The sequence below is a fragment of the Schistocerca piceifrons genome, chromosome 7 (assembly GCF_021461385.2).
Source record: "Schistocerca piceifrons isolate TAMUIC-IGC-003096 chromosome 7, iqSchPice1.1, whole genome shotgun sequence".
Taxonomy (NCBI): Eukaryota; Metazoa; Arthropoda; class Insecta; order Orthoptera; family Acrididae; genus Schistocerca; species Schistocerca piceifrons.
Window position 1 is genome coordinate 412,818,675 of NC_060144.1, and position 12,611 is coordinate 412,831,285.

Consider the following 12,611-nt stretch of genomic DNA (forward strand, 5'->3'; position numbering starts at 1 on the left):
TGTTGTATATTTTGGCAGGGCTCTGTTTGGTCGTAGAAACAGCCTAACATTACGGCGTCAAAGCCGGGAATCATCGTCAGAACATCTGGAAGAGCGAAGTTCAGCTGGCAGTACTGATGATTTGGACTCTGTTGGCAGTAACACACCCAAACACTTTGGTAAACTAATGTCTGCCTGGGGTTCAAAAGTTAGTCGGGTAGGAAATGAAATGTGGGATCGTGTAGGTATGAAGAAGCTAGACAGTGACAGTAGTCTTAAGAAAAGCAGCACTGATTCTCTTCTTGATTATCATAATAATGTGAAGAATAAGAATATTAAGAATTCGTCCTCCTTTATGGTAAATAAAACTCCCCAAGTTTTGCACTCTGCAACTACTGCAAGTGATACGCATCAGACACAGGAGGAAAGAGAGAATTTTCAGTGTGACCCAAATCATGCAAATGGACCACTAGATTCTCCTAGTAAGAATTCTGCTGCTCATTCCCAGAAGACCTCACCCGTAAGGACACCTGTTACGGAGAATGACCCCCTTGGGGCTCTACATATGGAAGATGACATACCCCAAGACACAGAGTCACCAGAACCACCTAACATTCAAGATCATCCCAGTGCATCTCAGTATAATTCAAACACTGCAGCAGTTGTGTTAGAGTTGTCAGATAGTGAGAGAGGCCCGGTGCTTTTTGGTGGTCGGGGACGAACTCAGGGTGTGTCTCGTAGTGCAACTTTTACTCAAGAAAGTTCTCAGGTTGGAGATGAGGATGAATTAGAAGAAGGGGAGGGAGAAGCTCACTCTGTGCAAGGAAAGTCGATGCAACGATCATCGACAATGCCTGTTGATGTTCCGGTTACGTCTGGTGGGGTAACTTCAAGTATAAGCAGCCTTGGTTCAAGCTTCAAGTTACCATTCAGGTGAGTTTCATTTATATAATTATTGACATCAAGAAACTGGGCAGATTACACTGCAAGGCATCAAAGTTCAGGTAGTTTTTGATACAATTTAAATGAAAAAATTTTTAAAAAAGTCTCTACTTTGACAGTAATATTACACAAACCTTTGGACAGTTAAATAGTATATCAAGACATTTTTCCAATCAAAGTTCACTCATTAATCTTTTTTGCACTACATCCTGCTTCATAAAATAGTGATGTCTGTTAGTTTTCGTATTTGCTAGTAAACAAATCTAAACTCCTAACAAAGTAAAAGATATTCCTTACATCTGGGGTAAAATGACTGATTAATGTGACTTTAAAGCATTAAAGTTCACTGCTTTATTTCCATGAATGAATTTGGACTTCATTTATTTGCAGAGAAAAATCCAAAAACAGTTTTACAGTAAATGTTCAACCAGAAATTTGCTTATATGTATATTGGCTTGCACATCAACACACTCAACTTTACCATGTTGCTGCATATAGCTAAGTGGTTGTGTGTGTGTGTGTGTGTGTGTGTGTGTGTGTGTGTGTGTGTGTGTGTGGGTGTGTGGTTGCATGCATGAAGTGCTTGTGTGCATACGTGGCTCCACTGTGTCATTCACTCTATGATATAGCAAAAATTTAAGTTATACCAACCACCAGACTAATTGTATAGCATTGCAATGGCCTACTTACACTGCCATTTTATTACTTCTTGCAAAGCATGCACACTGTGAAACAGCAGCAAAAAGTGAACTACATGGCCGGCTTCAATAACCTAAAATATTCTAAGAAGATACTTTGTTTCATGTGAACAAATTTCAGAAAAAATGACAGAAATTGTTGAATTTCTGTTTAATCAGTGCATTTAAGTAAGTGCAGTTTATAGTAATGTTAATAATGAGATCTTTGCTAGCTTTGGGATGAATGCTTTTTTGAGTTAGAGTACACATACGCATGCGTGTGTGACCCCTCACCCCACCCCCCCACCCTTCCTCCTGTCCTGCCCCCTAACACACACACTCTCTCTCTCTCTCTCTCTCTCTCTCTCCCCCCCCCCCTCCCCCCCCCCCCAACATTGCCTGTTAATGAATGGTTGCCCAAGCAGACACATGTGTAGAAGGTGGGGGAGAGGAAGGGGGTGAAGAATTAGGGAAAATGTGTGGGGCAAGCCTGGGGTTCCCATTTGTCTTAGTGTTTCCAGGACAGTCCCAGTTTTTAATTAAATGTCCCGGAGTCCCCAAACCCTCTTTGGGAACAGTGAAATGTCCTGCATTTCCCTCTTAGTGTGACTTTTTACCTTTTTACCTATCCTGATACAATGGTTTGTTTGTCTGAAGTTTCTGAACACTAGCATTGTGTGTCATTTGCATGAAAAAACTGAACTGTTTTAGTTGTCAAGTTCATATAATATATTAACATAATGGAAGGAAACATTCCACGTGGGAAAAATTATATATAAATACAAAGATGAGGTGACTTACCGAACAAAAACGCTGGCAGGTCGATAGACACACAAACAAACACAAACATACACACAAAATTCAAGCTTTCGCAACAAATTGTTGCCTCATCAGGAAAGAGGGAAGGAGAGGGGAAGACGAAAGGAAGTGGGTTTTAAAGGAGAGGGTAAGGAGTCATTCCAATCCCGGGAGCGGAAAGACTTACCTTAGGGGGAAAAAAGGACAGGTATACACTCGCACACACGCACATATCCATCCACACATACAGACACAAGCAGACATATTTAAAGACAAAGAGTTTGGGCAGAGATGTCAGTCGAGGCAGAAGTGTAGAGGCAAAGAAGTTGTTGAAAGACAGGTGAGGTATGAGTGGCGGCAACTTGAAATTAGCGGAGATTGAGGCCTGGCGGATGACGAGAAGAGAGGATATACTGAAGGGCAAGTTCCCATCTCCGGAGTTCGGATAGGTTGGTGTTGGTGGGAAGTATCCAGATAACCCGGACGGTGTAACACTGTGCCAAGATGTGCTGGCCGTGCACCAAGGCATGTTTAGCCACAGGGTGATCCTCATTACCAACAAACACTGTCTGCCTGTGTCCATTCATGCGATGATGCATGAATGGACACAGGCAGACAGTGTTTGTTGGTAATGAGGATCACCCTGTGGCTAAACATGCCTTGGTGCACGGCCAGCACATCTTGGCACAGTGTTACACCGTCCGGGTTATCTGGATACTTCCCACCAACACCAACCTATCCGAACTCCGGAGATGGGAACTTGCCCTTCAGTATATTCTCTCTTCTCGTCATCCGCCAGGCCTCAATCTCCGCTAATTTCAAGTTGCCGCCACTCATACCTCACCTGTCTTTCAACAACTTCTTTGCCTCTATACTTCTGCCTCGACTGACATCTCTGCCCAAACTCTTTGTCTTTAAATATGTCTGCTTGTGTCTGTATGTGTGGATGGATATGTGCGTGTGTGCGAGTGTATACCTGTCCTTTTTTCCCCCTAAGGTAAGTCTTTCCGCTCCCGGGATTGGAATGACTCCTTACCCTCTCCTTTAAAACCCACTTCCTTTCGTCTTCCCCTCTCCTTCCCTCTTTCCTGATGAGGCAACAATTTGTTGCGAAAGCTTGAATTTTGTGTGTATGTTTGTGTTTGTTTGTGTGTCTATCGACCTGCCAGCGTTTTTGTTCGGTAAGTCACCTCATCTTTGTATTCATATAATATATTGATTGATTCAGAAAATTGATGTTATTGTGATCATTGGAACAGGTGCATGTGTTCTAACTTCAGTGTGTTGTACTGTGTAGAGTAGTTTAGTGTTTCCAGTGCTTGCAGCAGTGATTCTGATTATCTAAATATTGCTTATGTTAATTATGGGAAAATGCAAGTGTAAACTAAACAGTAAGGCACTGCAAGAATTCCCATTAATTAAAAGAAGTGAGAAGAATGCTGTGGGTGCAGTTTTGTGGTCCAAAATGTGGCACTGGACATGGAATGCGCATTGAATAGTAACTCACATGAAGTCTGACAAACATAAAGCTGAGTTCCAGGTTAACTCTTCAAGATCAAAATTTGATAACTAGTTTTTGCAGAAGGTAGTTTCAGACATGGATAAGCAACTTCTGGTCCAAGAAGCTTTATTTGTGTACCACATAGTCAACCAGAGTTTCAAGTCCATGGACAGCTTCAATGAGATAATTAATTAAATCATTGTTCAACAAGAAGTTCTCATGCTCACAAATGAAAACCAAATTAGTGATCATGAATGTGATTGTGCCATTTTCTAACGAATAATGAAGGAACTGAAAGCAGTAAAGTCTATTTCAGTGATGACAGATTCTTCCAGCCACATAGACTTCAAACTAGCCCTTTAGTGGTTAGGTTTTACCGCCCAGATAAAGGCATTGTAATGAGAGTGTCGTAGTTGGTGAACTTTGGTTGTGGAAGTCCAAAGCATTTGACTCCGTATGTCTTACAGATGTTGGAGAAGTACAATCTTAAGAGAAATGTCGTAACAGTTTCTGCTGATGACATACACAGCAAATATGGAGTAAAGAAATGGAAAGATTAAAACAGTATTTTATTTTAAGTTGCAGTGAAAGCGTGAAAATAATTTGATTGGGGTAGGGTGTTCTGCTCATATTGTACACGGCATTGTCCAAACTGGCACAGATTGCACACTAATTGATATACAGATCATTATTGATGAAATCTACCAACATTTCCATGCCTGTACTGCCCACTTGTTGAGAAACTAAAATCCTTCTCTGACTTCACTGAGGAAGAATACAAGAAACTCTTAGGCTGGAGTAAAATAAGATGGTTATACCTGCTACAAGCTGTTTAAAGTGTCATTGATATTTCCCAAGCATTAGAATCCTACTTCCCATCCCTTAACAAGTATCCTGTCACTCTGAAGATTCCCCCCCCCCCCCCCCTTCAAAACATCTGCTCTCCTTAATCACTCTTCAGTTTCTTTAAGCTAGTTACAGTATTTTCTCCAACAGTATTCTGTGCATAGAAAAAGAAAATGTAAATGTAACTGATGTTGCAGACAAAAGATTTTTGACATATGTAGTAAATCAATATTACAAGAAGGAAAGTTGCTACTCACCATATAGCGGAGATGCTGTGTTGCAGATAGGGACAAGAAGAAGATTTTCACACTTAGCTTTCGGCCAATGGCCTTTGCCAACAAGAGATACACATATGCAAACACACACTCAATGCAAACACAACTCACACACACGACTGCAGTCTCAGGCAACTGAAACCACACTGCAAGCAGCAGCACCAGTGCATGATGGGAGTGGCAGCTGGGTGAGGGAAAGGAGGAGACTGGGGCAGGGAAGGGGAGGAATAGTATGGTGGGGATGGCAGAGAGTGCAGTGCTGCAGGCTGTGCTGGGGGCAGGGGAGGGGGGGGGGGGGGAGTAATGGAAAAAGAGAGAAATAAATCTTCTTCTTCTTCTGTAGTGGTCAATCCAAGGATTGGTTTGCAACTGCTACAATGGCAGCTTGTCTCCATTCTGTGTGTCTTTCAGCTTTTCTCTTCATTTCTTTATAGGTGTCACATCCCACATCTTTCACGATTTGATCCACGTACCTCAGTCGTGGTCTTCCTCTTGGTCTTTTTCCCTTGACATATCCCTCTATGATTGTGTTCAGGAGTCCTTTATGTCTTAATAGATGGCCTGTAAATTGCACTCTTCTTTTAACAATGAAACTCCAGAAGCTTCTCTTCTCACCTGCTCTTTCCAGAACCACTTCGTTTGTGACCTTGTCGATCCATTTTATTTTGAGCATGCGTCTATAGCACCACATTTCAAAAGAATTTAGCTTCTGCTGTTCCTCTGTCCTGAGAGTCCATGTTTCACACCCATAGCATGCCACACTCCACACATATGATTTCAAAAATCTTTTCCTGGTTTCAAGGCTGATGCTCTTAGATGTTAATATGTTTTTCTTCTTGTTAAAAGCAGCCTTTGCTTGAGCTATTCTACTTCTCACTTCTGCCTTGCTCCTTCCATCCCTGGTAATATTACTGCCCAGATAAGTAAATTTATCAACTTGTTCAAGCAGTTCATTGCCTACATGAACTTGGACTTTCACTTGATCTTCTTTGTCGCATGCCATTACTTTTGTTTTTGCTTTATTAATTCTCATATTATATTCTTCACCGATAACTTTATCCATTCTATTCAGTAGGACTACAAGATCTTCTTCACTTTCAGCCAGGACAGCTATATCATCGGCATATCTTATCATATCTATTCGTTGGCCATGAATTACTACACCTGTCTGTGAATTTTCCCTTACTTTTTTCAGCGCCTCTTCAATGTATACGTTAAAGATAACAGGGGATAGTGCGCAACCTTGTCGGACACCTTTCTGTATCTGCACCTCTTCTTGTTTTGTCCGTCCACGGATAACTGCTGTCTCGTTTTTGTACAGGTTCCATATCATTTTTCTATCTTTATGGTCTATTCCTACTTTTTTGAGTACCTCAAACATTTTATCCCACTTAACATTATCAAAGGCTTTCTCTACATCTACGAAAGCTATGTATGTTTTCAGGTTCTTATCTAGTCGTTTCTCTATTATTAGTTTTAGAGCAAATATTGCTTCTCTGGTTCCTCTATCTTTCCGGAATCCAAACTGGTCTTCGGAGAGTGTAGCTTCGACTTTTTGTTCTATGCGTTTTAGGATAATTGAGGTTAATATTTTAGAGGCGTGAGTAACTAGGCCGAGTGTCCTATAATTTTCACATCTTGTAGCATTTGCCTTCTTTGGAATGGGGATCATAATGTTTTTCTCAAAGTCTGTAGGAATTTTACCCTGCTCGTACGTGTTGAAAACAAGATTATACAACTCCTGATTCAGTTTTGCTCCTCCAGATTTCAGAAGTTCGGCTGGGATATTGTCTATACCAGGCGATTTGTTGTTTTTCAATTTTTTCAGAGCTAGTTCAAACTCTACCTTTAATATAGGTTCACCTATGTTGTGTGCATCTACTTCTGTTTCTTCTTCCATGATGTTTTCAGACAGGTCTGGTCTGCTGTACAGTTTTCCTATATATTGTTTCCATCTTCTTGCAACTTCATAATAAATAAAAATAATAAAATAAAGTAAAATAAATAAAAAAACAGTGGTTGTGGTGATAGAATGACGGCTGTGTAGTGCTGGAATTGGAGTAGGGAGGGGCTGGATTGGTGAGGAGAGCGACTAACGAATGTTGAGGCCAAAGGGGTTATGGGAACATAGGATGTATTGCAGGGAAAGTTCCCACCTGCACAATTCAGAAAATCTGGTGTTGTTCGGAAGGATCCATATGGCACTGGCTGTGAAGCAGTCATTGAAATAAAGGATATCATGTTTGGCAGCACGTTCAGCAGCAGGGTGGTCCACTTGTTTCTTGGCCACAGTTTGTCGGTGGCCCTTCATACCGACGGACAGCTTGTTGGTTGTCATGCGTACATAGAATGCAGCAGTGGTTGCAGCTTAGAATGCAGCACAGTGGTTGCAGCTTAGAATGCTGCACAGTGGTTGCAGCTTAGCTTGTAGACCACATGACTGGTTTCACAGGTAGCCCTGCCTGTGATGGGATGGGTGATGTTAGCGACCAGACTAGAGTAGGTGGTGGTGGGAGGATGTATGGGACAGATCTTGCATTTAGGTGTATTACAGGGGTATGAGCCATGAGGTAAGGTATTGGGAGCAGAGGTTGTGTGAGGATGGATGAATATATTGTGTAGATTCGGTGGACGGCGGAATACCACTGTGGGAGGGTTGGGAAGGATAGTGGGCACGACAAGAGGTAATCAAAACCCTGGTGGAGAATGTAATTCAGTTGCTCCAGTCCTGGGTGGTCCTGAGTTATGAGGGAAATGCTTCTCTGTGGCCGGATGGTAGGGCTTTGGGAGGTGGTGGGAGACTGGAAAGATATCCCTGCCCCCTACATCCTCCCACCACCACCTGCTCTAGTCCAGTCACTAACGTCACCTATCCCATCAAAGGCAGGGCTACCTGCGAAACCAGTCATGTGGTCTACAAGCTAGGCTGCAACAACTGTATTGCATTCTATGTAGGCATGACAACCTACATGCTGTCTGTCTGTCTGTAGGAATGGCCACTGACAAACTTTGGCCAAGAAACAAATGGACCACCCTGTTGCTGAACATGTTGCCAAACATTTCAATGACTGCTTCACAACATGTGCCATATGGATCCTTACCACCAACACCAGTTGTTCTGAATTTTGCGGGTGGAAACTTTCCCTGCAATACATCCTACATTCCTGTAACCCTCCTGGCCTCAACCTTCATTAGTCGCTTTCCTCACCCATCTAGCCCCTTCCCTGCTCCCATTCCAGCACTACACAGCCGTCATTCTGCCAAGACTTCCAGTCTTTTTTTAAATTTATTTATTTATTTATTTATTTTTATTTCTCTCCTTTTCCGCTACTCTCCCCACCTCTCCCCTGCCCGCATCCCAATCTGCAGAACTTCACTGTCTGCCAACCCCACCATACTATCCCTCCCCCTCCCAGCCACAGCCTCCTCCTTTCACCCACCCAGTCACCACTCCCATCATGCACTGATACTGCTGCTCGTAGTAGGGCTTCAGTTACCTGAGACTGCAGTGGTGTGTGTGCGTTGACAAAGGCCATTGGCCGAAAGCTTTAAATGTGAAAATCATCTTGTTGTGCCTATCTGTGACTCAGCATCTCCGCTATATGGTGAGTAGCAACTTTCCTTCTCATAGTATTGTTACATTCCATCCTGGATATTCCCATTGTTTGATTGTAGTAAAACAATAGTTACATTAGTTGAAAAGTGAGGGGCTAGTGACACATCACCAGTTTAACAATATCACCACAGCTCTCTCTGGTACCTGCATTGGATGGATTCATGAATGATGTGAACCATTACTGGTAACTCTTTAACTGATGAAGAAGACCGCCCTATATAAAACCTTCAGCTGTATTAGTGATCAAGAATTGTTTAGTTTTGTAAAATCTAGTGTCGTGAACTTTGATATGGATAAGGGAGAACTATTTGATGAGTGCTGTTGTGTAATCTGAGTGAAGGTAAACTGCTGGACTGTAATGTTGGTGTCAGTGAAAAACAGAGAGAAAATTTTACTCATTTTTTGCAATGAGTGTGTATCTAATACATTTTAGACACTTGGTTGAATTTTCACTAACTATTCCAGGTTCTAATGCATCTCCCAAAAGAGTATTTTCAGTAATTAAAACTTTGTGGATAGATGAAAGAAACAGTAAAAGCTCTGTCAATGATAAAAACCACATTTGTTAGTCTAAATAATTTAACTGGATAGATAAAAAATCTACTTACCAAGCGGCAGCAGAACACACACATAAAATACGGTTGTATTTGACAAGCTTTCGGAGCCAGTGGCTTCTTCTTCAGGCAGAATGGTTGAAGGGAAAGGAAGAGGGGTGAAGGGAAAGGACTGGAGAGGTCTAGGAAGAAGGGGCAGTTTTGGGAAGGTCACCCAGAACAGCAGATCAGAAGAGACTGCATGGAATGAGAAGGAATGACTGTTGGGGACTGCATTGGACAAGATATGAAAACCTGAGAGCTTAAAGGTCGAAGACAGGGTAATGTGCAGGCAGAGATTACTGCTTAAACATCATCTATGAGTTAATAAAAGTGAAAAGCTAAGTGCATTGTATTTAACAGAGGTGGTAGGGGAGCAGTGAAAAATAGATGTGTAAGACAATGACAGATGTAGAAAACTAAAATGGAGTGAAGCAAAATACTGAGATGGAAGAAATTAATATAAAATAAGGCCAGGTGGATGTTGTAGTGCTGGTTCCCGCCTGCGGAGTTCTGAGAAATTGGTGTCTGTGTTTCTGCCGCCGCTTGGTGACTACTAGAGTTTTTATCTATCAAGTTAAATTATTTTGTCAATAATTGATTATTTTTGTTGTTATATTTGTTAGTCTCTCTTTTGTGAGCTTCTACAATTTGCTACTTAATGAAAATAAACTACTAGAGCAAATACTCCACACTCCACTAAATAGTATTATTCAAGCACTGCCTTCAGCGCAAAATGTGAGAAATTTTTTTTATATCTGTACCCATGCGTGCAACACTGCCATTAATACCTCGTAAGTCATATTGTAGATTATGTGAAAATAAATTCTTATTAAGCCTCTATTGATTGTAACTCTATTATCCCCTGAGTTTTACCAATTTCGTTATTTTGTAAATGCTGTGAATTTAATTAAAATAATAAGGGAACTCAAGGCAAGTTGCGTGTGTGGGAGTACTGAAAGGTTTGTGTGTGTCATAAAACTTGGAGGGTGTAATATGAATGAGAGACAAAAAGGGGGAGTGATGAAAGGGGAATACATAAGTGAGAACAGTTGCTCCCTCTGATAATACACATCCTCTTCTCTGTGCCCCTGAAACAAACATTTCAGTGTGGATACTAAATATATAGAAGACTCTACTGCAAGAAGATATTGAGAATACATGCATCCTTTTATAAACTATTAAAAATGTTGTAAAATGTACAATGTCAAACTTGAAGTTCTGAGAAATGGTTAACAATATATCATATGTAACCCAGATAAATCTGTATTAGACAGGAGGGAAAGAAAATTGTGTGGAGTAAATGATGGTAGTAAGCTTTGTGGGCAGTAAGAATACATTATGAAATCACAGGCTACAGATTCATCACTGGAAAAGAAGAAGACCAGAAATAAATCGCACACAATAGTCACAACACTTCCTTCCCGCTTTACGTTTAGGCATGGTGACGCTAAAGATTGAAGGGTTAAAATATATTCTATTATGGCAACACACACTATACTTTTGGTGGCAATGTTTTGCATCATGTTAGCCATCACATTCACACTTGCTGCAGCTGGTAAGGAATTTAAGAGTTTCTGTGTTTCTGTAGATGGAAACTTACTGTTACTCACTTATCCTTGCCTTAAACTGGCCTGAATTCAATAACACAAATCACTTTAACCAGTCAATTATATTGATTGTTCCATTACACATTTTGGCAAATTATACACCTCTCATCAAGTATATTTGCATAAATTAACAAGACACCAAATTTGTAAAAAATTGTTGAGCAGTCTGATCCACTTTCTGGTAGTGGTCACAGAAAAGTATTGGGATTAGAAACACTGTATATAACCTGAATTAAACAAAATATGCATACAGAGACAACATATAATCTTTGTTTAGTCAGTAATGGAAATACCAACTAAAGAGATTGGTTATGATTATTTTTGTATGTTCATTAACAGTCCAGATTCCTCATATATCAACAATGTTTTTTTTAATGAATTATTCTGTCTAACATCCTTGTACCATAAGAAGACACCAATTTTACAAATAAGGAATAACAGATGTTGCAGTTTAATGTATGCTTGGCAGAATGCATGGAAGATAATGCAGAATATGTTATATTTGACCATAACATTAGATCATTGCGAAGTGCTGAGTAAAAGAATTTTCTTTTCTCTACTATTGCATACAGTGAGTAATTGTTTGAAAGTCACACTCCATATGGACCTGTGATTTTTAGCTGTTTTTGATTTACAGACTATCATCCCGAAAATAGGATAGAGTGAATATTACTAACATGTGGGTGATGCCCATTAAATCACCTACTAGCAGTTGCAGTTTCCACTGTCACTGAGGTGACAGCATCTTAGGTAAAGGAGTTCAGTTACTTTAGTGTGCATAAACTCCCCTTAATTTTAGTGTGTCATAAAAGAAGAACAGACCTCATTTACTAAATTCCTTCTGACAAAAAGTGAGTAATAATGGCAAGTAGTAAACTGATTGAATACATAATAAATAATGATCAATGTTTGGGTTACTGCATTAGGAAAGGTGTCCTCATTTTATAAAAAGAAATCTATTGAAAAAAGTAGCAGGTGTTTTGAAATTCAGTCAGAAGCTGAAAAGAGTCTGACTCTCTGCAAAGAGAGAAAGACTCCTGGGAGGGGGGCCTCAGGACATGACCACAATCAGAGATGACCAGCACCTGCATCCAGGGCAGATGACACAGAATGGGGTGGAGATGAAGCAAATGGCATGCTGTGAAGGCGCCTATTGAAAAAGAAAAAAGAAAATATCTGAGGAAGAAAGTAGGGCCTGGATTGCCGGCAACAGGCAGGAAGGAAGGGCCGTGTGGACTGGCAGTTTTTGGGCTAGAGGTGAGGAAGCATTGTCAGAATCTGAGAAAGCGAAGGCAGCGGCATTGATTCCTGCACAGGTGGGACATTGGGCAAGCAGGACACAGTCAAAGCAGTTGTGAGTTGTGCAGGAAGCACTGTGTGTGATGCAGTAGCTGTGCCATGCTGTCTGTAGCATGTGGGGGCATTGACACCAAACAGTGCTGCATCAAGCAAGGAGTGTGATCATCAGTGTTGTTCCTCTGTCAGCTGGCAGCTTAATAGTAGCTTCCACCCCTGCATTGTCTGTAGTGGTAGCGGAGCATGATTCTTCATCAGTGACACTAAGCTACCCTCCCTGGACTGGTTTGGTTGTCCCTGCACACAGACTTTTAGGGATGAGTTGTGGCTGCTGTTATATGTGCTGTTTGGTACAGGTTCGCTGGTCTGGAGGTATTGTCTTCCACAACCTATAATTGTTTGTGATGCCTAAATAAGCCCCTTTGAGAGTAATGTCATCACTACATTCCGTTTAAATGACAGATTTGAATGTCTCTGG

General features: G+C 41.0%; 1 protein-coding gene across 3 annotated transcripts in view; it reads left to right on the plus strand.

Annotated features, from left to right (window-relative positions):
• The window catches only part of LOC124709135 (DENN domain-containing protein Crag), a 333,511-nt gene that overhangs the window by 178,948 nt on the left and 141,952 nt on the right, over positions 1-12,611 (plus strand). For all 3 annotated transcript variants that reach the window (XM_047240798.1, XM_047240799.1, XM_047240801.1), the window contains one exon: positions 19-912. In XM_047240798.1, coding sequence (XP_047096754.1) covers positions 19-912 — 894 coding nt within the window. The remainder of the gene's footprint in view (positions 1-18; positions 913-12,611) is intronic.